At 42.8% G+C, this 24,967-nt stretch overlaps 1 protein-coding gene across 3 annotated transcripts in view; it reads right to left on the reverse strand.

The window, feature by feature from the left end:
- Positions 1–24,967, reverse strand: part of LOC111961889 (TOX high mobility group box family member 2) — a 138,205-nt gene that overhangs the window by 79,238 nt on the left and 34,000 nt on the right. For 2 of the 3 annotated variants that reach the window (XM_023984532.2, XM_023984556.2), the window contains exon 2: positions 7,329–7,424. In XM_023984532.2, the coding sequence (XP_023840300.1) occupies positions 7,329–7,424 (96 nt within the window). Of the gene's footprint in view, positions 1–7,328; positions 7,425–10,534; positions 10,608–24,967 lie in introns of those variants that run through there. The other variant, XM_023984538.1, reaches the window with a different exon arrangement.

Consider the following 24,967-nt stretch of genomic DNA (forward strand, 5'->3'; position numbering starts at 1 on the left):
CATGAGAAACTATAATCCATGGTTTGGTTTTCTTTAAACTGACACTATAATCTTCAACTAATTTCAGCCAGCAGTAGCTACTTTCAGGGTAAAGAACCAAGTTTTAAAATACTTAACTTTCCCATTAAGAATCTGTGTTGCTGTTTCTTTTCTCTCTCATCCATAACTGTGACTTATTCCACAATCCCTGTGACGCCTCATTCATTTGACATTCAATGAGACATACTGTGAATACATGTTGTTCAACCCCATTAAAGGTACAATTTGTAACCTTGAACCTTTGGCACAATGTCGCTGCAGGTGGCAGGGAGAGTAATTGCATGCCTGCACTTGGACGCACTTATTCAGAGCCCTGTCAACTGCGTTTATTTTCAGCAAACTTAACATGTGTAAATATTTGTATGAACATAACAAGATTTAACAACTGAGACATAAACTGAACAAGTTCCACAGACATGTGACTAACAGAAATTGAATAATGTGTCCCTGAACAAAGGGGGGTCAAAATCAAAAGTAACAGTCAGTATCTGGTGTGGCCACCAGCTGCATTAAGTACTGCAGTACATCTCCTCATGGACTGCACCAGATTTGCCAGTTCTTGCTGTGAGATGTTACCCCACTCTTCCACCAAGGAACCTGCAAGTTCCCGGTCATTTCTGGGGGGAATGGCCCTAGCACTCACCCTCTGATTCAACAGGTCCCAGACGTGCTCAATGGGATTGAGATCTGGGCTCTTCACTGGCCATGGCAGAACACTGACATTCCTGTCTTGCAGGAAATATTTTTTATTGTGAAACAAACAAGAAAAAATACAAAAAAAACTGAAAACTTGAGCGTGCATAACTATTCCCCCACCAAAGTCAATACTTTGTAGAGCCACCTTTTGCGGAAATTACAGCTGCAAGTCTCTTTGGGTATGTCTCTATAAGCTTGGCATATCTAGCCACTGGGATTTTTGCCCATTCTTCAAGGCAAAACTGTTCCAGCTCCTTCAAGTTGGATGGGTTCCGCTGGTGTACAGCAATCTTTAAGTCATACCACAGATTCTCAATTGGATTAAGGTCTGGGCTTTGACCAGGCCATTCCAAGACATTTAAATGTTTCCCCTTAAACCACTTAAGTGTTGCTTTAGCAGTATGCTTAGGGTCATTGTCCTGCTGGAAGGTGAACCTCTGTCCCAGTCTCAAATCTCTGGAAGACTGAAACAGGTTTCCCTCAAGTATTTCCCTGTATTTAGCGCCATCCATCAGTCCTTCTATTCTGACCAGTTTCCCAGTCCCTGCCGATGAAAAACATCCCCACAGCATGATGCTGCCACCACCATGCTTCACTGTGGGGATGTTGTTCTCGGGGTGATGAGAGGTGTTGGGTTTGCGCCAGACATAGCGTTTTCCTTGATGGCCAAAAAGCTACATTTTAGTCTCACCTGACCAGAGTACCTTCTTCCATATGTTTGGGGAGTCTCCCACAGGCCTTTTGGTGAACACCAAAGATGTTTGCTTATTTTTTTCTGAGCACTCTTCCGTATAGCCCAGCTCTGTGGAGTGTACGGCTTAAAGTGGTCCTATGGACAGATACTCCAATCTCCGCTGTGGAGCTTTGCAGCTCCTTCAGGGTTATCTTTGGTCTCTTTGTTGCCTCTCTGATTAATGCCCTCCTTGCCTGGTCCGTGAGCTTTGGTAGGCGGCCCTCTCTTGGCACGTTTTTTGTGGTGCCATATTCTTTCCATTTTTTGTATAATGGATTTAATGGCGCTCTGTGGGATGTTCAAAGTTTTGTAATTTTTTTTATAACCCAACCCTGATCTGTACTTCTTCACAACTTTGTCCCTGACCTGTTTGGAGAGCTCCTTAGACTTCATGGTGCTGCTTGCTTGGTGGTGCCTCTTGCTTAGTGGTGTTGCAGACTCTGGGGCCTTTCAGAATAGGTGTATATATACTGGGATCATGTGACAGATCATGTGACACTTAGATTGCACACATGTGGACTTTATTTAACTAAATATGTGACTTCTGAAGGTAATTGGTTGCACCAGATCTAATTTAGGAGCTTCATAGCAAAGGGGGTGAACACATATGCACACACCACTTTTCCATTTTTTTCATTTCACTTCACCAATTCTGACTATTTTGTGTATGTCCACAACATGAAATCCAAATAAAAATCAATTTCAATTACAGGTTGTAATGCAACAAAATAAGAAAAAACGCCAAGGGGGTGAATACTTTTTGCAAGGTACTGTAGCTTGCACGATTCTTGCTATTCTCCTTCGACCTCTCATCAACGTGCTGTTTTCACTCACAGGACTGCTAATAAACGCAGAAATCGGCAATCAAAATAAACGTCCTACCACAGCTACCATGTTCTTTTTGGGAAGCATATTTGATTTTGAGTTTGGACATATAAAGTTTGCAGTGGTGAAAAAAGCACCCAATTGTCATACTTGAGTAAAAGTAAAGATATCTTAATAGAAAATGACTCAAGTAAAAGTGAAAGTCACCCAATAAAATACTACTTGAGTAAATGTCTAAAAGTACTTGGTTTTAAATATACTTAAGTATCAAAAGTAAAAATATAAATCACTTCAAATTCCTTATATTAAGCAAACCATTTTCTTGTTTTTAAAATGTACGGCTAGCCAAGTATTTGTGTTTATTGAGTCCACCAGATCAGAAGCAGTAGGGATGACCAGGGATGTTCTCTTGATAAGTGCATGAATTGGACCATTTTCCTGTCCTGCTAAGCATTCAACATATAACGAGCACTTTTGGGTGTCAGGGAAAATGTATGCAGTATTATTTTCTTTAGGAATGTAGTGGAGTAAAAGTAAAAGTTGTCAAAAATATAAATAGTAATGTACAGATACCCCCAAAAACAAATTAAGTAATACTTTAAAGTATTTTTACTCCCTTCCCTCGGCTGGAGCTAGCACATACGCAGATCAAATACACAGCTGAAACGCCGATTAAGGTGTTTACATGTCCTAATAATTCAAAAGATCGCTCAGAAATCCAGGTGTTTAATCTGCGTATGCTTACTTCGATTTTGACCTCACGCCGATTAAGATAAGCAGAGTAAGGTGTTCACACAACTGTTGCATAATCTGCCTACATTCCATAATCAGTTTCATATCAAATTATTACTGTGTATGTAAACTTACTCACTGTGGTGTACCTAATAAAGTAGCCACTAAATGCATAGCCATTGATTCTTGAAGAATACAACTTAGAAATGCTCATGGGCTTAGTTCAACTGTCTTACAAAGTGAACCCAACCAACACCTTGGGCAAATGATAGCTGACACTGCAGTAGTAGTAGTAGTGTCATTAGTGAGGGCAACAATAGGTCTTCGTTAGGTTAAGGTCAGGTTAGCAACACAACCCAACCCTAAGGTCATGCCCTCCTGCTGGTGGTAAAAAAAAAGAACGAGAAACGCCATATTTAGGAACGGTAAAAAGACATTGAAAGAATGTGGGGTGGGGGTGGGCGGAGGAGGAGGGAGGTGGGGGCTCTGTGCACCTTGACAGGAAGGAGGAAGGTGAGGAGCACGAGTTGAGTTGAGTGAGGTTATTTTGGCTGAAAGGGGTTGAGGGGGAGGGCGGAAGCAGCGCAGAACCCACAATTAACTGAACCCCTGGTAGAGAGAGGGAGATAAAGAGATAGCGAGCAAGGAGGGGAAATGAACGGGGCTGCAAACTCACTGCACCCTGAAAGTACTGTTCTCACCACAACACCTGATAAGTACAATGGAAAAACTTCTGGTTTCCTTCACACTGTTAAGTGGTTGCACTCTCCATGTAGTTACAGTTTGGTAGCAATACTTCAAAGACAGGAGTAACAGACAAAAAAAATTAAAAAAGACAAAACATAGCATGCCGTTTTTTTTGTGTTGTTTTTTGGTGTGGCTTTTTCATTTGAATAACTCTACATGTGAATAAAAGCAAACTATGATGTTTCGTGGAATGCTTTTAGATAACACAAAACACTATCTTCAGAAGTACAAGCTCATCGGCTGTTGAAATCCAGGCTAGTTGAATGTTTAGGAAGCGATTCCKGTTTCCCTCGCTCCCTCACCCTTTTATAAACAATTTCGATGTTCAGATTTAGCCTGTACATATTAATTCTAGCGACAGAGCGTCAAATGAAAGTGGATCTATATCTTTACTATCTCCAGCCCCCCTGACAAGTAGGTCATTAGGATGATTTGTACGTGGGCTCTCCACAGAGGACCATTTACAATATTCACTTTAGATAACGTATRATTCTTGGCCCTGAAACCGGACGGCTTTCTTAGAAATACTTTGTTAGCAGTCTTACAGTCGATAAATGATTTAGGACATGTGGTCAGAAACATCAATACAATCTTTATTGTAATTTAAAAAAGGATCCCACCAACAATATTGCACTGTTCACCATTGAGCCTTGAAGCTGAGCAGTTCTCTAATTCAGAAAGAAAAGCTTGATTTAGTGTGGAAGAAAAGACATATGCAATTAAAATCTCTCTTGTGCATTGTTCTGAAATGTTCGTCCTTCGGTACACAAATGGATAAAATAAAGAAATTGCTAGTCAGGCTTAGATTTTTTTCATAATGAGAATTTTTTCCCCCCCAGACTTAGGCTGCTATCCAGGTTTCGTAAACAAAAAGGTTGACTTGCTGTCAAAGTCAACCTCACCACGGGCAAAAACCTGACATAACATCAAATCAACATCTAATCAACATAAAGGGTTGGTGAATATTCAATTGAATTGTCAACAAAGGTGAATTCAATGTCAAATGAAGATATTGTCAATGCACCATTAGGCTCTGTGCGATGAACTCAGTATCACCTCTCAACGACCTGTCAGTTCTTGCCCTCAACCCCCCATCCCCTCATACACATTCACAAAACTGTTATTGGATTCATGTAATTGAATAGGTAGTTAAATCGAGTGTGAAATTATTGTTACATTGGGGTTATATTGAGGCGAGGAGGCTACCACCAAAGGTTATCTATATTTCTCAATCGCAGTTCACCTGCCAACTGTAGGTATAAAGCGAGGACTGCATTGCTAATGATCTATTAAGATATAGAAGATAGATATGCGCTAAGATAGATACCACAAAGATAGATGTGTACAAAGATAGATGTGTACAAAGATAGCCTATATTGACTGCACTACTGTAACGATTCWCGTTGGTGGAAGGAGAGGAGGACCAAAATGCAGCGTGGTACGTATCCATAATAACTTTTAATGAGAATGAATACAAAATACAAAAAGAACARGAGAATCAAAATGAAAACCGAAACAGTCCCGAATGGTGAAAACACTMAAACGGAAAACAACTACCCACAACCCATAGTGGGAAAACAGGCTACCTAAGTATGATTCTCAATCAGAGACAACGATYGACACCTGCCTCTGATTGAGAACCATACTAGGCCAAACACATAGAAATATAACGTACAGAACAAAACATAGAAAAACGACATAGAATGCCCACCCCAACTCACGCCCTGACCAAACTAAAMTAAAGACATAAAAAAGGAACTAAGGTCAGAACGTGACAACTACAGTCAATGCAAACGATGGGGGTGTGATTCCCATTGGTTCTGTGGTAAGATGGTGTTATGGTCATGTAGGCACTGGCTAACCCACTGTACTTCAGTTAAAGGAAAGGTTCACTCATTTTGAATGTCATATTGTTTTTTTGCGCATCTCTGAGTGATGTTCTATTGATTCACTGGGTCATTTCATGTTTTCACGTGTATCTGAGCTATCGGCGTTCAAGCAGGCAGAAATCCAACCGGTATTACGTAGCACTGTGATAAAGTCGCTCTCACTATACTGGAAATTAATAGCAATACGACTTTTTCGATTGGGAAAACCTCTACCATACATGTCAGACTTCAATATTGGACGATGTCACAACTCAGGAGGATGTCTTCTCTCAAAGGAGCCATTGATCACATTTCTGCGATATTCCTAGCTCGATACATTTGTAATTTAACGGAGGATCTAGCACATTTTTCCTATTTGTCTGTCTCTTTAAACCAGGGTGCATTGCATGGTGCAGATGCCAGAGATATACAGAAAGGAAACAKGAATCCAATGAATGAAGGAATGTATAACGCCCCCACCCAGCAGACTGTAGACCAATCGCGTTCACGTTCTCATGCTGCGTCACACAGTTGCTAAGCTAATCGTCACGCAATCCCTTCTCAAAGTCAGTTTATGTCGAGAAACGTGCTTATTTTCCTCGAAAGTACGTAATGTCACGATTCCTAAGCTATACAATAATACAGATAGCAAGTTAATTATCTCATATCTCGGGAAATATTTGTGATGTTGTACTTCTTTTTGACGAAATTCGTGCTAATGTTGGGGTTTTGAGCTAGCGCCCAATAGACTCCCATTCACTCCTTGTCCCTGAATTGGCCAGAATTCACTGCGCGGCCCATTGACGTAGCACGGGCAACGTTTCCCATCTCCTCAAAAGTATATCTGCCGTTGTTAATGTTAGACCCCACTCTGTGAGGCACATCAATCAGCAGGTTGAACATGGTGAGACTGTAGACTCCTAAATTGATAGTGCAGTTTGTTTAGGMGATTTTACAGCTAACTAGCTACGTTACATGCTGATATTGTCTTTGGTATTATTGTGTGTAGGTACGTTTGCTAGCTAGCTAGCTAGCCAGCCAGACCATAGAGAGAGCATTGCATTGTGGATTTTGCAGTCAACTTGAGCTGCAACAGATTACCATAAGGATTTTCCATGTAGCTACCAACCTTATATACACCAAAATGAAGCATTTGTTCACARAAAATATTATTCTCATATATTAGAGTTATTTAACACTGTAAATTAAAGGAATGAGTGGTTTTGGGTGGATTTTTCCTTTAAGTTCCTCAGTGTGTATGAGTTGAGCTACTGATGGTTACTAGGGGACAAACAGAGTGGTCTAGAGCTGATCTGGGCAGGTAGTGGCTGAACTGGGATCAGGTCCCCACTCTTATTAATTGTGATGTAAAAGGCTGAACCCATCCTAGATTAGCCTTCCTCTTCTGAGACAGTTAGTGTATAGTGTATAGAGTGTTTAGCACAGTACAATATCTTGTGGGGAATGTGTTTTTGTCAGTCACACATACAAAAACACAAGATGCTACCAGTTGAAGACCACAAAACCACCCAATCAGTCTCGTGGTGCCACATCACTGGCTTCCTATGGATGTCACTACTGTAGGGTATAACTGTGTACTAACTGTGTCTCTAATAGGGGTGAGGTGTGGGGAGGGGAGTAAGGGGGGTGGAGGGGTAAGGTGGGGGATAAGGGGAGCGTTCTCTCACCCCAGCAGAGGGCAGTCTCTTCCCGTCGGGGTTAGGGCGCATGGGCAGGGAGCTGTAGAGTCGAACGCTGTGGTCGCCTGATACACCGTATCTGCTCTGTAGAGAGAGAGAGAGAGAGAGAGAGAGAGAGAGAGAGAGAGAGAGAGAGAGAGAGAGAGAGAGAGAGAGAGAGAGAGAGAGAGAGAGAGAGAGAGAGAGAGAGAGAGAGAGAGAGAGAGAGAGAGAGAGAGAGAAAAAAAATCAACTTTGAACATGTTTTCACCCAATAAACCCATCTCTTGAATGATCACGGTTATTGCATGGCTTGAGGCATGCAGCCTACAATACATCTGCATCACACAGATGCAAGAGGTCAGCAGAATTTAGCGATAAAGCAATTAGGATCTGGGTAGATTGTCATCAAGCACAAGCATCCACTCCGTATTGATGTCTACACATACACCCCTATCTAAGTTTTGGCATTGGCAGCCATGTTGAAATTGCCCCATACAGCATTCTTGATTGCGTTCCAAATGGCAAAGTATTCCCTATATGGTTAACTACTTTGAATAGTTGTTTTAAGTAGTGCACTAATAGGGAATAAGGTGCCATTTAAGACTCATGTGTAGTGAGAGTAACTATATCCCCAGTCCCCACGCAGTTTGGAGACTCTCTCCCTTCCCCAATGTTTGTGTGGGAAAACACACGCTGCAGGAGGGTTGGCACTGCAGCTCTGGAGCCTGGGTACTTGGGAATCTAATGACTCACAACAAGGCCCTGCCTGCCAGTGGAGTGTTCGCCTCAACGGGCTTTACGCTGCAACCACCGAGGCAGCGGGACATCCCATGAGCAGATTCTCTCTCTCTTTTTTCCCCTATAATTTTTGGTACGGTAAAACGTTTTCAGTGTAATCTTAAATGACTAAAACCAGATATAATTTATGTAGAAACCATAATGGAGCCATATATGTTTTACTTAACAACCCAAAAATAAAAAGTAGACAGTCAAGTACAATCTAAAATTCCCAGAGTGTCAAGACATGGGGCCCCCATTGATTTTGTTATAATGTTTGAGTCACTCAGATAGCATATGAACACGGCATAAGCCATGGCAAAATGTGTAAAATTGCAGGAAACTAGGTTTGAAACTGTGTAGAAATCCTAGGCGAAACACTGCTACAGTAAATAGCCTGACAACAATAAGAAACATACATCAGTGATGATACAACTGGCTGTCCCTATAGGAGAACCCTTTTTGGTTCCTGATAGATCCCTTTTCGGTTCCATTGAGAACCCTTTTGGGTTCCAGCTAACACTCTGTGGAAAGCGTTCTACATGGAACTCAAAAGGGTTTTCCACCTGGAACCAAAAATGGTTATTCAAAGGGTTCTCCTTTGGGGGCAGCCAAAGAACCCTTTTAGGTTCTAGATAGCAMATTTTTTTCTGGTATAGTGAGTTGGTGAGTGGTTGAGAAATCGATTTGTAGTGTGAAATCGGTATGTAATTCGACCAGATGTGTATTGTGTACAGTAGTCAGTGCAATAGTTAATGGGTTTACCCAATGTCATGCATACAAAGTTCTAATGAGTTGAAAGTCTCTGATGTTGATTACCATGCGAGGGGGGAAAACACAGTGCAGCAGTCCTGAACAAATATCACAATAATAAATCTAACTCTACAACACACACACACACACGACACCACACAACACACACACACCACACCACACACACACACACACACCACACACACACACACACACAACACACAACACAACACACACAACCACACACAACACACCACACACACCGAGGGCAGGGTTCCAGATTGCTATGCAGTGAGATACATGTATATTTAACAACGAAGTGAGAAAATGTCCACGGACCAATCAGGGCTTGCTGTGCAACTCTTTTCTTGTCAGTCACATGCTGGTGACAAAGGCACACAAAAGGAACGTACAGGAGAAAAGGGTTGCATGCTAAATGGCAYCCTATTCCCTAGTGCACTACTTTTGACCAAAGACCTATGAGCCATGTTCAAATGTAGTGTATTATAAAAGGAATAGGGTTCCATTTGGGACTTCATAGCGAAACGCCTGTAAAAACATTTTGACTGACCTGGGTGCAGTGTGAAAACCAAGCAGTGAAATGCAACAGCAGTCCAATGCAATCGACTATAATGTGAATCCATTTTTATAAAAAGGAGAATATTATATTTCAAACCATGCAGTCTCAAAGAAAAGTGACACTTTATTGGATTYAGCTAAGTAAGGCAGAGTAACTTGTCAGACACAGCTTGGGGGATGCAACCCGATGTGTAATTCCTTTAATCCCGCAGTATAACTGAACACGACTGTASAATAGTTGACATTTTGTCAATATAGTTTACATTAAAAAAAAGCAACACAATTGCTCATAACAATTAAACTATTTTTAACGTTTCCTTTCCTGACATGACTAAATAGCCAACAAAGAATCGAATGAGCATAGGCCAACACACAACACCGATAAAACCCAAAATGCAGAGCTAAATGCTAACAGCTAGCCACAACAAAGAAATGTGTACACATTGGGGCAGCACACAAACACACAACACCCATAAACCCAACAGGCTGAGCTACAGTAAGTGCTAACCAGCCATGATACCGGACATCGGCTCCATCTCTCTTCAACACCAGCCTCTTAAACAGGCCTTAAGAGGACTGTGATGAATTAGTCTAAGTCCCAATAATGTAAACACTAGCTATGTAGCATTGTGTTTAATAGGAGGGGAGCTGTGCACTTAACAGAGGCCAATGACAGTGAGTGTCCCCCGAGGAGAAAATGGCTGTCTCGAACACCTGATAGCTGGCAGGTTGTTAAGTCATAGCCAAGGCCCCCAGACAGACGACATCATCAGTCCAGAGTGGGATTTATTGAGAACGTGCTGAATGAATGATTTGGAATTCATGGGTTTTTGTTGAATTGTGTGAATTTTTAGGATCACATAGAGAATGCTCGTTAAGGACAAAAACCAAGAGTGGCACATAAATGCTAGTAACACAACTGTGACGGTCTATAGTGAAGAATACTGTACGAGCACTGTCAATTGCATAGTCAGATACATTTTAAAAAGTGCACTACGGTATAGGGAATAGTGTTCCATTTGGGACGCAGGCAGAGATTCATATGAAACATAGTAAAAATACAGAGACAAATGTGCATGTGTTGAAAGTATAGAGAAGCCTACGTCTCAAATGCCGGAAGAATCCAGATCCGTCCTTACATTGTCCAGCTCCTGTCATATTGAGGACATACTGTACCTCCGAGCAATAATACAATAATAAAAATAACTCTCTCTCTCTCTCTCTCTCTCTCTCTCTCTCTCTCTCTCTCTCTCTCTCTCTCTCCTCTCTCTCTCTCTCGTCTCTCTCTCTCCCTCTCTCTCTCTCTTCTCCACTCACACACACACACACACTCTCTAAGTGATTGCTATATTTCATCTCATGGCGAATTGGCCGCGGGCCCAGTGAGCTATTCATTATGCAAATGACGGCAATTCAATTTCAGTTGGTCGGAGGGGGAATTTCTAATTAGGATAACGCAAAACACTCGAGAGAGTGGGGGGGGGGGGGGGGGGTGAAGAGGGAGTAGCCACTGACGTGAACACCTACACTCCAATGCTGCTGTTTCTGCCCCTGAGTCCGTCTCCCCCTGTTGTACCTGTCAATGGTATCTTCTTACAGGGGATTCACAGTCTTACTGTACAGTACTACTGTGTCCATGTTAGGACATGCCTCAGTCCACAGAAAGCCTCTATAGACTAATGTTCTGATCTAGTGATCTGACTTGACTACACCTACTCCTGTAACCAAAAAAGCCACTTTCTACTAACTGAGAAACGTGGGTGTGCTTGTGATTACTGTAAATATCACATTCATTATCAGGTCGTTGTTACTGTAACTCAAGCCACTTCCTCAAAGCATGCGCTTTCTTGTTGACTATTATACTTTACACTGAGTATACCAAACATTAAGAACACCTTCCTAATATTGACTTGTACCCTACAAGGTGTCGAAAGTGTTCAACAGGGATGCTGGTCCATGTTGACTCCAATGCTTCCCACAGTTGTGTCAAGTTAGCAATATGTCCTTTGGGTGGTGGACCATTCTTGAAACTGTCGAGTGTGGAGAAACCCAGGCACCTACTACCATRCCCCGTTCAAAGGCACTTTTTTGTCTAGCCAATTCAACCTCTGAATGGCACACGTACAAAATCCATGTCTCAATTGTCTCAAGGCTTAAAAATCCTTCTTTAAGCTGTCTCTTTCCCTTACACTAAAGGACATTATCATCATGTTCACAATTTCACAGTATTATTCCAACCTCACAGTGTGTAAATATATATACAAACACAGGAAAATCACATGTATGACTGTACTGGACCTTTAACAAGTRCATACTTCACTATCTATTTTGAATACATTCACTTGGTTCTAGTCATGAAATGTTAAGCATACATAATGGGAAGTTACTGCTTCCAATTGATGTCAAAATATGTTTTATAATAATTGAGTTGAGGCTTTCTTCTTACAGCGATGGGGTTATACGTTAGCTATTGGATGACTTACATTATAACACAGCACAACACGGCTGGTGTTTTAGGTTGTGTAGCTCTAGCTTCGGATAGTAGTCTACTGTCCCTGTGATTGAGCGCATTTCCAATTCCTCCGCGGTCAATAGAAGCAAAAGAACATCTCAATAATGAACCACCAAAGTACCGTACAGTGTGTGTGTGTGTGTGTGTGTGTGTGTGTGTGTGTGTGGTGTGTGTGTGTGTGTGTGTGTGTGTGTGTGTGTGTGTGTGTGTGTGCGTGCGTGCGTGTGCTGCGTGCCGTGCGTGCGTGCGTCGTGCGTGCGTGTGTGTGTGTGTGTGTTTGTTATGCATTCAACAGCTCAGAGGGGACACTACGTTCCCAGCACGGAAAATACTAATATAAAATAGCTTTGTGGGAAGCCAAATGACATCTTAGGTTTTTTGTGTGGTCTAAACAGTTTGATTAAGTGAATATGTGCTCTTTGAAAGTGGCAAGAGCGTATATTTGAGTGTTTGTTTACATATTGTACAGATGTGTGCGTGCGTGCGTGCGTGCGTGTGTGCGTGCGTGTGTTGTTATGCCTTTGGTGTCTGTTGTCCATATGACCCTACTTCTGTAGCAGAGATACTGTACAATGTATTGCTGGGTCTTTGCATTACTTGATTTAGCATGGTGCATGTGCAAGTGTATGTGTGTGTGTGTGTGTGTGTGTTGTGTGTGTGTGTGTGTGGTGTGTGTGTGTGTGTGTGTGTGTGTGTTGTGTGTGTGTGTGTGTGTGTGTGTGTGTGTGTGTGGTGTGTGTGTGTGTTGTGTGTGTTGTGTGTGTGTGTGTGTGTGTGTGTGTGTGTGTGTGCGTGTGTGTGTTGTGTCAGCTAGATACACACACACGGAACAGAGGATATAGCTGAGATCAGCAACTCACACCGGCCTGTCAGATATATTGTCAACCGAGCAAAATAATCACAATTGGACTATGTTAGACTATGGAGGTTATTAGGTTAATTATGTTAATTCATTCAAAGCACCATTACAATACTCTTGGAAAACGAAATCAACTCAACGTTTTGTCAGCATATTAACTACCCTGAAAAGGGAGAGATGTCAACTTTATGTGTTTGAAGCTACAATATGTACAGTAATTGCATATGCACATACGCCAAGCACATAACCTTAGCAAGGACATTCCTGAACAAACTCTGAAACATTTTCTGTTGAAGCGATTACGTTGAATTTTTGACAGTTATCCAGTGACAAATGTAGCACCTTCAATAATTGTCTCCCAACAAAACACACATCTTTCTCTCGCAAAAAAGGCTAAAAGCTCAAACTTTTCCATTTTCTTTCGACAAATTCAACACTCAAACATCTCCATTTCCACTGTTTGCTTTTCCCAATTTGTTATGGGATTATCCTACTGGCTTTCATTACAACAACTGCATTCAAATAATCTACCGTTTTACGAGTTCCTCCCTCACAAAAGAGCCTCCCCTGTTTTCACCCAAACTAAATCTACTCGCAACCATCTGTCTTCTTAGTGAATCATTGTCGTGTAGCCAGTTCAAAGCTCCATAGACATTCCCCTGTCACTGTGTACTGTATCCTAACTATGCAGTCTGCTCACAGAGTAAGACAGCAGTCAGACAGCACTGTACAAAGATGAGGATTTGAGTRCAAATGACAGAGACAACTTCCATTGCTTTCTGGACCCTTTATTATGCACTTATCTATAGCTTTCATGATAGACAGAGCGCTTTTCTGTGGGACTCAGRTGGAGCGATGTAGCATGTGAGTGGTATAGCATTGTGTGTACTTTATTGGCCTTGACGAGAGGTACAGAAAGATTCTCGCCTCGAGTTACACAACGGCAGAAAGGAATACATGGTTGAGTACATTGCTTTTTGAGATTGACACTGAAGGCACATATCCAGTGATTGATCTTATATACTGAGTACACCAAACATTAGGAACACTTTCCTAATATTGAGTTGCACCCCCCCCCTCCCCTTTTGCCCTCAGAAAAGCCTCAATTCATCGGGGAATGGACTTCACAAGGTGTTGAAAGCATTCCATGAGGAAGCTGGCCCATGTTGACTCCACTGCTTCCCACAGTTGTGTCAAGTTGGCTGGATGTCCTTTGGGTGGTGGACCATTCTTGATACACACGGGAAACTGTTGAACGCGAAAAACCCAGCAGCATTGCAGTTCTCGACACAAACCAGTGCGCCTGGGACCTACTCCCATACCCTGTTTAAAAGGCACGTCAATCTTTTGTCTTGCCCGTTCCCCCTCTGAATGGCACACATACGCAATCCATGTCTCAATTGTCTCAAGGCTTAAAAATCCTTCTTTAACCCGTCTCCTCCCCTTCATCTACACGGAATGAGGCGGATTTAAAAGGTGACATCAATAAGGGTTCATAACTTTCAACTAGATTCATCTGGTTAGTCTATGTCATGGAAAGAGCAGGTGTCCTTAATGTTTTGTATACTCAGTGTACAACCAAACGTCTACGTAATATCTAGTTTGATTCGTTTTTTGGGAGTTCGATTTTGCTTTTGTGTTTGATAGTAGCCTACTCTCTTGGACTTGTCTCTCTTAACAATCTTTTTTATTTTGTATTTACACTGAAATACGGAACGGCTGTCTGTTCTGAGCGAACTGCGATAAAAATAAGCAACGTGAAGGGTTGAACCTCACACTTTGTCTTTGCCGACTTATGAGTCAGCCAGGYAAAAGCGCGCCCAAGGTCGTCCTGTGTTCTGTCGGAGCGAAGATACAACAAAAAAATATCTTCCATGGTCCGTGGAGCAAGTTTGCCAGCCAGAAAGCAGCACAGACAGAAGCCCTCAAACGTCATTGTGAACCCTCGTACCCTTATAAGTAGCAGGGTCATGTATTACATTAGTACTCTGTATAATGAGCTCTTCTATTGACATCTGCATTGGCTGAGATAAGTCAAAGATGAATTCCTGATGGAAGCCTAATCAATAAAGTATATGATCTCTGGATATAGTCATAATCGTAATTCCTTTTCCAAAATGTTCCAATTTCAATGGGATTTTTGGAGACACTATATGATTCACAGAGCACCTAAGCTCGGAATATTCAACTATAAGGATATTTAGCTCACTGCAGCCTATATCTATAGCTCAGGGCACCATGATGCTCCGGGTCATGTTCAGTAGGGCACACCCTAGCAAACCATCTTACAACATTTTTGAAAAGTTTTTGAAACTGAAAACAAACAAAAAAAGAGTTCCCTATTAGACAAGTCAAGGTATAGTACCACCAGGTTTTAAATTGTTTCAAAACTTTTCCTCCCTACTGAACACTACCCAAGTGTCAGAGTCAGCCACACAGGTCACAACCCTCATTTATATTATACAGAGCGCTGATCTCATACCCTGTATTTACTGTTGCAGTATCCACACTGTTGTAGTACAACATTATAAATTCACCTCACTGTTGACTGGAAGATCAACAAAAAAGTGAAAACTATGCGAGACACGTAAACAGACCGTGGGTAGAGGAAAGGAGGAGGAAGAGGGGCGTTCACTCAAGGTTTTAATAGAATGTTGACAGGTGATAAGACCTACACACACACGCACGCACACAGGTACACACATATACACACACACACACACACACACACACCTCCGAGGCTTTCATTGTGGGTCTGAGATTGTTAAAAAGTTTGTCGACATACAATGTCATGAAAAACATGTGATGTGTTGTTATAAGCAACTTTTACCGTCAGTGCCGGACTAGCACAGCTGTGGCCCCGGGGCGCCTACCTCCAGGGGGCCCCCACATCCGATATACTGTATAGTTAACTTTCTGCAATTCTACACATTTGCCATGGGGCAGACAGAAGAATGTGCAGTTTTGTAGCTTATCTCGTGCTATTTTACACATATTGCCTGACCTCCAGGTGGCCCACAACTGACGTGTTCATATGCTATCTTTTTTGGGGGGAGGGACATGTCGGGGCCCCAGGGTACGTGTCCTGCATGCTCGTTTTGTAATCCGGTCCTGTTAACCATACTTTTCTGCACTCTCTTTTTTTCTTACTGGGTAAATATTGACAGAGAAAGTCAAGCGAGACCACCTATGTTTTCTGATTTTTTTTTTTTTCGCTGCTGGAGGCACATTTGTCCCTCAAAAGACAAACTGGTAGTTAAACCAGACAATCTGTGTCTAAATCCATGTTCTGCGGTACCTGGGAGGCATTCTCTTGGTAGCAATTCACAACCTTTTTAAATAGCAGCATTACAGGCCTAGTCAGCCTGCTGAAGAATCTGGCAGCTACATGCTTAGCCAGTGAGTAATATCATTATGTAAGCCTAGGCCAGGAGGGCTGGCATAGCTCAGTCCCTGTAGCCACATATCTCCATGTTTGAACTGCATACTGTACAGACAGGGACCAGTGAGAGAGACTACTGTGTATGGATGTGTCCCAAATGGCACCTTATTTTCTTTATAGTGCACAACTTTTGTCCAAGGCCATGGTMAAAAGTAGTGTACTATATAAGGAAAAGGTTGCCTTTTGGACACACATTGTATGAGACCACTGAAAAATTATTCAGGCTTTCGTAGGCTCAACATTTCAGACCGCTGCGGGAAAATGAGAGTGATATTACGCAATATGCTGTTTATGCAATGGAACTGACATGAGAGTGAGTGCATGGACTCAGGACTGTACAGTATGGTATCTTTGTGATATCATATCAATGGCATCTTTAGGATAGCTGTATTCCTATAGGAATGGATTGCAGTTGCCATTCGTGATGGAAGTGGAGTGTGGAGGATTAAATCTATTGTTCCTGAATCCAAGTCAAAGACGTTTTTTTGTATGTACAGTACCAGTCAAAAGTTTGGATAMACCTACTCATTCCAGGGTTTTTATTTCTTTTTACTATTTTCTACATTGTAGAATAATAGTGAAGACATCAAAACTATTAAATAACACATATGGAATCATGTGCCTTTTAACAAGGCACACCATTCCAGGTGACTAGTCCATGAAGCTGGTTGAGAGAATGCCAAGAGTGTGCAAAGCTGTCATCAAGGCAAAGGGTGGCACTTTGAAGAATCTAAAATGTAAAATATATTTTGATTTTTTAAACGTTTTTGGGTTACTACATGATTCCATATGTGTTATTTAATAGTTTTGATGTCTTCACTATTATTCTACAATGTAGAAAATAGTAAAAAGAAAGAAAAACCCTTGTATGAGTAGTGTGCCGAAACATTTGACTGGTACTGTATATGTATGCACATGTGTGTTTGCCTGTGAGTGTGTATGCCTGTGTGTACAGTGCCTGTGTGTACAGTGCCTGTGTGTACAGTGCCTGTGTGTACAGTGTATGTGTATGTACTGTATGTCCGTGTAAGTATGGATGTATCTGAGAGGGTGTGTGGTGTGCGAGCGTGCACGTGTTCTTGTGTTTATGTATGCATGCCTGTGTGTGTGCATGTTTACGTGCACGCCCGCATGCATGTGTGTGATAGAGTTACTCCATAAGCCAGTATGGTCCTTGCGTTCCACTCCTTGGCGGAGCCCCGAGCATGCAGACCCCTTTCTGGCTAATCTGGGAAGAATATTATGTTGAGACACGTGTTACATTAAGTCCAGATCTGAGTAAATAATATAACATGCGACCGCTTACGTTACAGGTAACAATACCCTGCAGCTGTGCCTAGAGCTTTGCCGACACTACATTGCCTAGAATAAGAAAGACTGAATGGTCACGATAGCCAATGAATTAGTTTGTAGCGCTGCTGGGTTTTAAAAGAAAATCTGATCGTGTAATATAGGATTTAGAACGGATAAGATATCACGTCTAGGTACAATGCATATTTTGAACTGTAGCTCATGAGAAAATGATCATACTTTAAGTGCTGAAAAGATAGGCTTGTGTCATGTCGTAACACTACACCATTGGGTGTAGCGCATGTTCTCCTCTCCCCCACCCTCCATTGTTATCGTTCCATGTCCTAACCTTCAACATTGGTTCCCCCGTGTTTGTTCACTCGCTGGGCTGCCGTGCAGAGATTGGTTGAGCAGTGACTAAGGGCTAAATTAACCGACTAGGCGAATGTTTGCTTAGGTGTCTGTTAGTCTAGCTGGGGGGGAAAGTCCCTATAGCAGCGAAAAGCCACCACTGTGGCTGGAGGGGGGGGGCACATTATAATTTCATATTGTGTGCTTGCTTCCTGCGGACACACTTCGTTACTATGGCTGAAAGTATACTAATAGTCTAAATGTAATGTGTGTTGCTTTGATGCATCGAATAAACAGAGAAATCAGCATAAGTATGTGTTTTGTAAAGCACACATTGGCATATACAAAAAAAAGAAGCAGTTTATGGCATTCAAATTAGTATGCGAGAACAAGGGCTCTTTCCTCTTCATTTATCAACAACCATGTCTTCCATTGTCAACTTTTTACTACCCTGCCATTAAGGATGTAGACAAGGATGCTACACATGTCCAAGCAAACATGAGCAACTGATTTGACTAAACGTATAAACCCACCCAGTTTCACGTCATTTCACATTTGGAATGAGAAATATCTGTTGGAATATGAACATATATACACCCATCCCGCCCATGTCTCCTGTCTCGGTAAACAACTATATTCCTCTGCGTGTGAATTAGGGCAAAGAATTCAGGGGTGAACCTGTCCCCTGCAACCAAATTCACAATTCGGGGCAAAGAGGAGAGCACTGAGAGAGGGAGAGATAAATGGAGAGRTGGAAATAATACTACTACTACTACTAATAATAGAACAAGAGGTTCTAACAAAAAATTAAGAAAGAGAGAATATACAAAAGGTAGAGAATGATAGAGAAAGAGAACGCGAAAAAAAGAGTGGTAGAAAGAGAAAACTAGAGAACGAGAGAGGGGGGAAAGAACAAAGAAAAAGAGAGAACACGAAAATCGAAAAGAAAAGAATTGGCAACATTGGAGGGGAGGAGAGAAAGGGAACACGACCACACGACTTCTCCTCTCCGCTTGAAGTAAGGGAGTGAATAAGTGTCAAGAGTTTTGGCTGTGCGGTGCCAGCACTCTAATGAGACCTGTCAGGGCCTGTTAGCAGGCCCAGGCCTCCCTGTGTCCTCGGCAGCCTGCGGACAGCTGTTATTAGCCCCGTAATGGCATGCCACAGGGCCAGATAAGGCCTGGCACAGCCTGGAAAACCTTCCTATCATCTTTTCTTTTAGCTCCCTCACTTGAGAATAGGGTGACGGCAATAGCGACGCAGCAGAGGAGCTTTCCCCAATGACAGAACTGGTCTATCATGACTACGGAGCACATTTACGAGACTTGGGATGAGGGAGAAGCCAAGATTGTCCAGAGAGCTTGTGGGTAAAAGTGTGAGGTCACAGTCTGTGATGACTAGGAGGAGCCGGTTGGATTTGTAGGGCTGGTTTCCGCAAACCAGATTAAGCCTTGATTTAAGAGCATGATCATTGGAGAGTCTTCATTGAAAGTGCTTTTTAGTCCCGAATAAGTCTGGCAAACCAGCCCAAAAGCCACAACCTGTTACGAGTGAGTCTCTTGAATTTCCTTGCTGTTTTCTAGTGTGATAGTGTTTGATATCAGTGCTGGTTTGTCTTTTCTGTTAGACCACAACACATAATCCAATTCAAAAACGTACGCAATAATACTGTAACATCAGACCTATGTCAATATCTTGCAATCGGAGAAAGTTGTTTATGGTTAAATCGGTGAAAGGGTACTTAATGGATGTGATAGAGAAGTGAATGTCAGGGCGACAAAACACTTTCAGATAGCTCCAGCATCCTCCCTATCACGTCCATTATTTCAGTAACCGAGTGGACAAAATACTCTGGAAAGGGTCACATTTTTGCAAAGGCCTCTGTAATATGGCCCCTATCGGTTTGGAAGCTCTGCTTCAGCTCTGATAAGCCCTGTGTTTATTGTCCGACTTCCATTATTTCAACCTGGAGAACCACTGCCCATCCACCCCTCTGCTGCGGTGCTTTCCATCCTCACTCATTACCTCAATGTCAAGAGGAGGTGAGAGAGAGAGAGCTCTGTAGACATACATACATATGATCTGTCTGAAATGGTCCCCTATTCCCATGTAGTGCGCTACTTTTGACMAGGGCCCAGGGCTCTGTTCAAAAGTAGWGCACTACATAGTGAATAGGGTGCCATTTCAGACTTAACCATACAATGTATCAATACACCAGGACCAAGTTCAGTAGGCAAAAGTTGCGGAAGGTTGGAGATAGAAATGTCATTAAAAGAGCTGACCTAGTTCCTTAGTCTTAATGTCAGATAGGTACTGTATGTTTGCTCTACATTTTGTATTTCTATCTGAACCTTCATGTGTTTCAGATCATTGATTGCCACTATAACCTTTTTATACACCTGCTCTGCAACAAGACACAACCTGATGAAAACCTACACTTTCAACATGCAAATCACTGATGCCATTCCCCGTGTCTTCTCTGCATGGACTATCTTTACATGTGAGATATCTGGGCACGTCGCGATGTTAACGGGGAAACGTTTCAGACAGGAGAGAGTTAAGTCTCTTATCTCTGGTCTCCAGAAGACATTCCTACTAGAGGCCACCRTCCACTGGTTTCCTGCCTTCTTGCCCCTGCCCTTTTTGTTTTTTACCTCGCTAGCAGCTCTAGAATACCAAAGGCAGCTTTTTCCTTGTCACTCGCACGTTTCCTGCCATTCTCACTTTGACATTTCTCTTCATCGTTAGGTTCAAAGGGCTCCGCCTTTTACGTGTCACAACTACTTTTTTTTTTTACCAAACTGTTCATATTCCAATTTTTCACTAGTCTCCTTGTCCTTTTGGTCTTAGGAGGGTTTAGCGTTGGATTTCTTTCGGTGTTCATTTGAGACCCTTCCTGGTGCAGATACACTTTATTCAATCGCTCCCTATCGCAGTCTGTTGTCCCCACGTGCTTAAGATGTCCACCACAGTTCCAGGCAAGCTATGGAACTGAACTAAATGACTATCGCTCCGTAGCACTCACTTTTGTCATCATGAGAGGCTAGTCAAGGACCATATCACCTCCCACCTTAACCCTACAACTTGCATTCTGCCCCAACAGATCCATGGATGACACAATCGCCATTGCACCACACACCACCCTATCTCACCTGGAAAAGAGGAATACCTATGTGAGAATGTGGTTCATCGACTACAGCTCAGCTTTCAACACCATAGCGMCCCCGAAGCTTGTCACTAAACTCAGGGCCCTGGGTCTGAACTCATCCCTGTGCAACTGGTTCCTGGACTTCATGTCGGGCCGACCCCAAGTGGTGAGGGTAGGCAACAACAAACGAGACGGCCTACCGGGAGGAGGTTGGAGCCCTGGCAGAGTGGTGCCAGGGCAATATCCTCTCCCTCAACGTCAACAAAACCAAGGAGCTGATCGTGGACTACAGGAGACAGATCAGAGAGCACGCCCTCATCCACATCGATGGGGCCACAGTGGGGAGGGTCAAAAGCTTCAAGTTCCCCGGCGTGCACATCACTGAGGACCTGAAATGGTCCCATGACATCGACACCACAGTGTGCTCCATTGGGGGCACACTGCCTGCCCTCCAGGACATTTACAGTACTCTATTTCGAAGGAAGGACAAGAAGATCATTAAGGACCTCAGCCACCCGGGMAACGGACTGTTCACTCTAATGCCGTCTGGCAGACGGTACAGGTGCATCAGAGCCGGGACCAAAAGGCTTGGAAACAGCTTCTATCACCAGGCCATCAGACTGTTGAACAGCCATCATAAGCCGTCTACCTCCCCGGTACTCAGTCCTGCACTTTAAATACTTTTTTACAAGCCTCATACACACAGGCATAAACACACACACACACACACTCTGAGAAAAAAATTGCGGAAAAAGCCATGTGCGCGCGTATGTGCGTGGGAGTTTTCTGTATGGCTGTGTGTTGTGTTTCAAAACAGAAGGGGGCGGGTTGTGTGTTAAAAAATTCCCGCATCTGCGCTAAGGCTTCTCTTCTCTCCTCTATGCCGGCTCGGCGGGTGTCGTTTGACCAAGGTTTACCAGCCTGCAAAAACAGATGCCTACCCCTCAAAATAATATTTGTTTCTTAAGCTCCTAAACACAAAGTCTTTCAAAAACTATTTTTGTAGGTGCTAAAAATCATTCTCCAGCTCAGGTCATGGTGTTCAACTCTGCGGGTGTACTCTGTGGCGGAATTATTTTGGCCGCAGAATACATACTACTAGAGCGGCCCGCCGTATTATACAGCGCATTCACCGCTAATACTACTAATCCATATCTCTCTGTTGTTTCGCGCGCGGCCATCAGGACAGGACCCAGCCCCTGCTCCTCATGTGACATATTAGCACATAACCCCCTACCAACTGTAGCGCGCTATCCCTTCCAAAATGGCGAAACGAAGGCAGAACACAGGAGCTTTCTGGACAAGTGGAGGCAGAATTCTGTTTACATATAAAGAAACCGTTTGTCTTGTTTGTGAGTCAACGTGGAGCTGTAAGTAAGCGTAAACATTAGAGATATGAAACGGAAACCCATGACAAACAAAGGCCATGGACATGCTCAAAGGGCCAGATCGAGGAGATGAAAAAAGTTTGGTTTCACAACAGATAGTTTCAAAAAAGCAATCACAAAGTGAGCTGCTTAAAGGCTGTTTAATATGTGGCAGCAGCAGATCGCACAATAGCCTGAAATCCTTTAATGAGGGAGAGTTCGCGGACAAAGTGCATGTATGTAAGTTTTGACCTCCGTATGCCAGAGAAAAGCAAGACGATTTTCAAACGTGAGCGCGAGCGTACACAGTAGGTATCCGCACAGGTGATCTTGCCCACAATCGGTAGACCAGTCTGATGGAGAAAAGGGAAAGATTTCGTGGCGTTCTCCTCGCTGTTGGAAGAGACTGCGACGCAATCTGAAAGAGTTTTATTTAGGTATTTAAATCAGGAGGCTGCACCCTTAGAACGGAGCGTCGATTTTTATTTACATTATTTATTTAATAATATGCTTGACTGTGTATTTTCTTAAATTCGATTTTGCATGTCTCCACTATATTACCCTATCCTCTTGTATGGTACTAAGCGATGCTTGTTCCGAAGTATTCATGTTAAGGTTTCTTTGTTCAGTGGCCCGCGAACTCGTTGTATCAGGTTTTACATTTGGCCCACTGGGTATTTGAGTTTGACACCCTGTCCCTATGGTGCTAGCACCACCTGGACATAGTTTCTTGGTTAAGAATACTTTAAATTTGTTTTCTTAAATTTATAGTATTCAGAGTACTGATGTGGCTTGATTTATCTATTTCTCTCAGTGCCCTTTACCTTCCGTTCCGACCATAAACACCCCTTCCTCCACCCATGCGTCGGGACAGGAATAACGAAAAACCCCAACACCAAAAACAAAATAGGAATTTTACCCTAAGATCTGGTATTCCGTGCACATCCACTGAGGACCTGAAATGGTCCATGACATCGACACCACAGTGTGCTCCTTGGGGCACACTGCCTGCCCTCCAGAACATTTACAGTACTCTATGTCGAAGGAAGGACAGAAGATCTATTAAGGACCTCAGCCACCCGGGCAACGGACTGTTCACTCTAATGCCGTCTGGCAGACGGTTACAGGTGCATCAGAGCCGGGGACCAAAAGGCTTGGAAACAGCTTCTATCACCAGGCCATCTGACTGTGAACAGCCATCCATAAGCCGTCTACCTCCCCGGTAACTCAGTCCTGCACTTTAAATACTTTTTACAAGCCTCATACACACAGGCAATAAACACACACACACCACACACACTTCTCTTCTCACACACACACACACAACACACACACACACACACACCACACACAACACACACACACACACACACACACACACACACACACCACAACACACACCACACACACACACACACACGACACACACACACACACCACAGCCAACACTGCTGTACCATTTATAAATAGAGACATTAAACACTAGACACTTCCTGGTTCTATTTATACCGTTTTTCACCACTGTGTATTTCGTTGAAGTCGGAAGTTTTACACCCTAACCAATACATTTAAATTCAGTTTTTTACAATTCCTGACATTTATCCGAGTAAACATTCCCTGTCTTAGGTCAGTTAGGATCACCACTTTATTTTAAGAATGTGAAATGTCAGAATAATAGTAGAGAGAATTTATTTATTCAGCTTTTACTTCTTTCATCCACATTTCCAGTGGTCAGAAGTTGACATACACTCAATTAGTATTTGTAGGATTGCCTTTCAATTGTTTAACTTGGGTCAAACGTTTCGTTAGCTTCCACAAGCTTCCCACATAGTTGGGTGAATTATGGCCCATTCCTCCTGACAAAGCTGGTGTAACTGAGTCAGGTTGTAGGCCTCCTTGCTCGCACACGCTTTTCAGTTCTGCCACCACACTTTTCTATAGGATTGAGCGGCCAGGCTTTGTGATTGGCCACTCCAATACCTTGACTTTGTTGTCCTTAAAGCCATTTGCCACAACTTGAAGTATCGCTTGGGGCCTGTTCTTTTGGAAGACCCATTTCGACACAAGCTTTAACTTCCTGACTGATGTCTTGAGATGTTGCTTCAATATATCACATAATTTTCCTGCCTCATGATGCCATCTATTTGTTGGAGTGCACCAATCTCTCCTGCAGCAAAGCACCCCCACAACATGATGCTGCCACCCCCGTGCTTCACAGTTGGGATGTGTTCTTCGGCTTGCAAGCTTCCCCCTTTTTCCTCCAAACATAACAATGGTCATTATGGCCAAACAGTTCTATTTTGTTATTCATCCAGACCAGAGGACATTTCTCCACAAAAGTATAGATATTTGTTCCCCATGTACAGTTGCAAACCATAGTCTGGCTTTTTTTATGCGGTTTTGGAGCCAGTGGCTTCTCTTCCTTGCAGAGAGGCCTTTCCAGTTATGTCGACATAGGACTCGATTTACGTGGATATAGATACTTTTGTACCATGTTTCCTCCAGCATCTTCACAAGGTCCTTTGCTGTTGTTCTGGATTGATACTTGCTGCCACGTTTATTCGAAC

This window comes from Salvelinus sp. IW2-2015, linkage group LG1 (genome assembly GCF_002910315.2).
Source record: "Salvelinus sp. IW2-2015 linkage group LG1, ASM291031v2, whole genome shotgun sequence".
NCBI classification, from domain to species: domain Eukaryota; kingdom Metazoa; phylum Chordata; class Actinopteri; order Salmoniformes; family Salmonidae; genus Salvelinus; species Salvelinus sp. IW2-2015.